This window comes from Neltuma alba, unplaced genomic scaffold (assembly GCF_004799145.2).
Source record: "Neltuma alba isolate B1F8T4 unplaced genomic scaffold, ASM479914v2 tig00006740_pilon, whole genome shotgun sequence".
Lineage (NCBI taxonomy): Eukaryota > Viridiplantae > Streptophyta > Magnoliopsida > Fabales > Fabaceae > Neltuma > Neltuma alba.
This window is the reverse complement of record NW_021634567.1, coordinates 63,393-66,859: the sequence shown is the minus strand read 5'-3', so window position 1 is coordinate 66,859 and position 3,467 is coordinate 63,393. Positions and strand designations below refer to the sequence as shown.

Below are 3,467 nucleotides of genomic sequence, written 5' to 3'. Positions count from 1 at the left end.
AAATTTAAATGTTAAAGCAAATAAATTAACGAGTTAGAGAGTTTTCTTGATCTCAATAAACACATAAAAAGTGATTTATAAATAGCCATAGGATGTGATGAATATATTAAAATTTAGGTTAGGCAAATTTTACGGACCAGTAAGTCAGTAACAGGAACAATTAAGGAAATTCGATGGCAAAAACAAAGGGAAGACCAGCATTTATGATTATTTACTGATCGGCAACAGTTATTGTCGTAATTAATGTCGTTGACTCGTGCGTTAATTAGTCATTGCCAATTTAATATAACTGGATATTACCAGGGATCATCTTTCCATAAATAAGATTTGCTCTCCAGCTGTTCAAGATTTAATGGAGAAAATCCATATCTTACAGGGTATTCTTTTTTTTTTGCCAACTATCTTACGGGGCATTCTAGAATCTACGGAATGGAAAGGTTAATTTGAAGATATGACAAATAGCGTTATTTGTTTTCTCCAAGTTTGTCGTCCAATATGCGATGTACTATAGTTAGATAAGAGTATAGCTGAAATAACAGTAGTATAATCACCAAAATGTATTAATATATCTACATATAGAACGTTGCGGGAAAATACTGAAAGGCAAGGATCTTCCTAATCTCCTTTGCAAATAAACACACGTCATCTTTCAAATTTCAATGTATAGATATTATTAATTTTAAATTAGCGTGACATTAAATGGGGAGTAAAACTGGAAAAGAAAAAATAATTCTGACATAATGCCTAAACTTGGCTTCTCCAGTTCTCCTTATTTTTGTGTGGTTTTTCCTAATAGAAGGTGTACCATTCAATTTATAAGTTATAAACAATATTCTTCTAGTATTTAATATAAAACATAGTTAATTAATTTGAGTAGATCATGGATGTTAGTTAAATTAGTTAATATAATATATTTTTTCTCTAAAATTCCTTAATCATTATCCTTATTTTCTTCTCTAGCTCCTTCTTCTACTTGATTATTGTTTAAAAAATATCAATAGGGTTCATTTGGGAAAAAAATTGAGTTAGATCATAAGAATCAGAGGAGTATGATTTACTATAAATTTTGTTTGAATACATAAAGAAGCATGCTTAATTAAACCTCTAATAGCAATTCGAGGAGATCGTAAATTCGTAGCTAGGAAAAATAGTTACCATCCACTCCAAAATTATTGCAGTTTAAAAGGTTATGGTAAATAGATTAAGAAATATTTAATTAATGTAAAGCATCATTATACATCAAATAAAATACTCTCATTTAATCCCCTCCTATCATGGTGTATTCAACAAAGGGAAGGAGAAATAAAAGTAAGAAAAAAAGTAATTAACTGAAATGTAAAAGAAGAGGTGATAACAAAGATATGATTGCAATCTGTTTCCAGATTGTTCTAAAATAATCATATGAATAATTATTAAATGAGAGTATAGTTAGAAAAAAAATTGGCCAAACCTTGAATTTCCAAACGAAAAAAAAAACTAAAATAACAATAGTTTTGGACTGGAAGGAGAACTGCCATCTCAAATTCAATTCAAAATACGGCACACAAATTTTAAATCATATGGCTCAACTCTTTAAATTATCTTGAAAAATAAAAATATCACATCTCAACATTTCATGTGAACACTACCATATAATTAGACGGTAATATACTTCTGTGGATCATTACAGAGAACGCCTTCGATGACAATATATAACATACTGCCACTAAAACCCTTTTTAACTTCAACTACTTTCAATATAATCAACGATAACAAGTTGCACCGTAATTAAGTGTAAGCAATGCAAATGGCATCGTGTGTAGTGAAACAAAATATTGCAGATGTTATGATGATGATGATGATGATTAAATTAGAAAAGGGAAAGAGTTGGAGTGGGATATTGGTATACCATTGTTCGTATTCCTTTAGAGTTGTACTGACGGTATTTCATTTTCCCGTCACTCTTTTAAGTTTCACACTAAAGTTCATTTGTGTCTGATAGCCCTATTGTTATTCCATCGTCGTCCATCGCCTAATAATCTCGTACCAATTCAAAAGCCAAAGAAACATATTACATGCGTATAAGAAATGCTTATAATTAATAATGCAATACGGTTCTATATACAGAGAAAACAAAACGATTATTACCAGTTGATAATCATATCACATATTGCAGTAGGGCTAGGAGACGAAATGAGAAGATTTCTGATATACGAAGATCAACTTTTTAACAAACATACTGTGAAGCTGTAGATTACAATACTAAATTGTGATGGTTCACAGAGAACTTCGTAAAAACTTATGCTAAAATACCATGACAAGACCCGTTTCCCCTTATTAGTACTAATCATATTGCCAGAAAAAAGGAGAGGGAAAGAGAATGAAAAGGAAAGGGCAATTAGAATAATCAATCCCGCATTCTTCTCTTCTTCTCCTCTTCTGATTCTAGCAGGTCTTCGAGCACCTGATTATCCAGATACTCAAACTCAAAAACTTGCTTCCGCAGCGGACCAGACGATGGGCCTGCACTTACAGGACCGTGAGAAGACGAAGAAGAAGGAGGCGGCCAAAAGGGACCACATGCTGGGGGCATCAGCTGAGAATAATACTCATTAGGGAAATTAAGGATTGCAAGATGACCCCTCATGTTGAAGGCAGCCCTATCGTAGGCTCTGGCTGCTTCTTCCGCCGTATCAAACGTCCCCAGCCACAGCCTCGCCCCTTGCTTCGACGGATCCCTAATCTCCGCCGCGTACTTCCCCCATGGCCGCCTCCGGACACCCCGGTACCTTGTCTCATCCTTCGCCTTCTCCTGCTTTCCCTTGTGACCATCCATGCTTGTCTTTTGATCTTCACCTTTGCCTTTTAAGTATTTGGTGTTTTGATCTTACAAATTTTCAACGCTTATATAGACATATTGCCAATATGTAATGCGCGTGGGAGAGTTTTGGAATGAGAGGGAAACAGTGTTATCACTGGTCACCACCGATGTTCATATCCTAGATTTGATTCTTCGATTGTGTCTATGTTTTTTGCATAAATTATATATACGAGTATACGACCAGAAGACAACTATATCAGCGGGGGATAAATCTTTTTATCGATCTAGCAACTTGGCGAAATCTCTTGTTTTTGTTTCTCCTTTTTCACATGAATTATTCCATGGAGTGCACGAATCGTTCATATATATTTTCCTGACGCTTCATATATAGTTTGTGCCACTAGTAACATTGAAGTTCTGTTCATTTTCTGAGCTCTTTTCGTGTGATCCGTATTTGGGATTCGATACCGATGTGTGTGTGTGTGTATCTTTGTATATGCGAGTATATTTAGATTGAACTGAACCCACAAACAAATTTAATATTAGGAAAAATTTTAAGACTATCGAACTTTGGCAACTTATGAATAAAACTATCGAACTTCCGATTTTCTCTTGTGAAGTTAAGATCATTTGTTACTCAAGATATCCTATAATTGGCGTGTTATTT

General features: G+C 34.0%; 1 protein-coding gene across 1 annotated transcript; it reads right to left on the bottom strand.

Annotated features, from left to right (window-relative positions):
* Nucleotides 1–2,386: 2,386 nt before the first annotated feature.
* Nucleotides 2,387–2,815, bottom strand: LOC114751012 (ethylene-responsive transcription factor ERF098-like). Its single transcript, XM_028939668.1, has one exon. The coding sequence runs from the start codon at nucleotides 2,813–2,815 to the stop codon at nucleotides 2,387–2,389; it is 429 nt and encodes a 142-aa protein (XP_028795501.1).
* Between the last annotated feature and the right edge of the window lie 652 nt (nucleotides 2,816–3,467).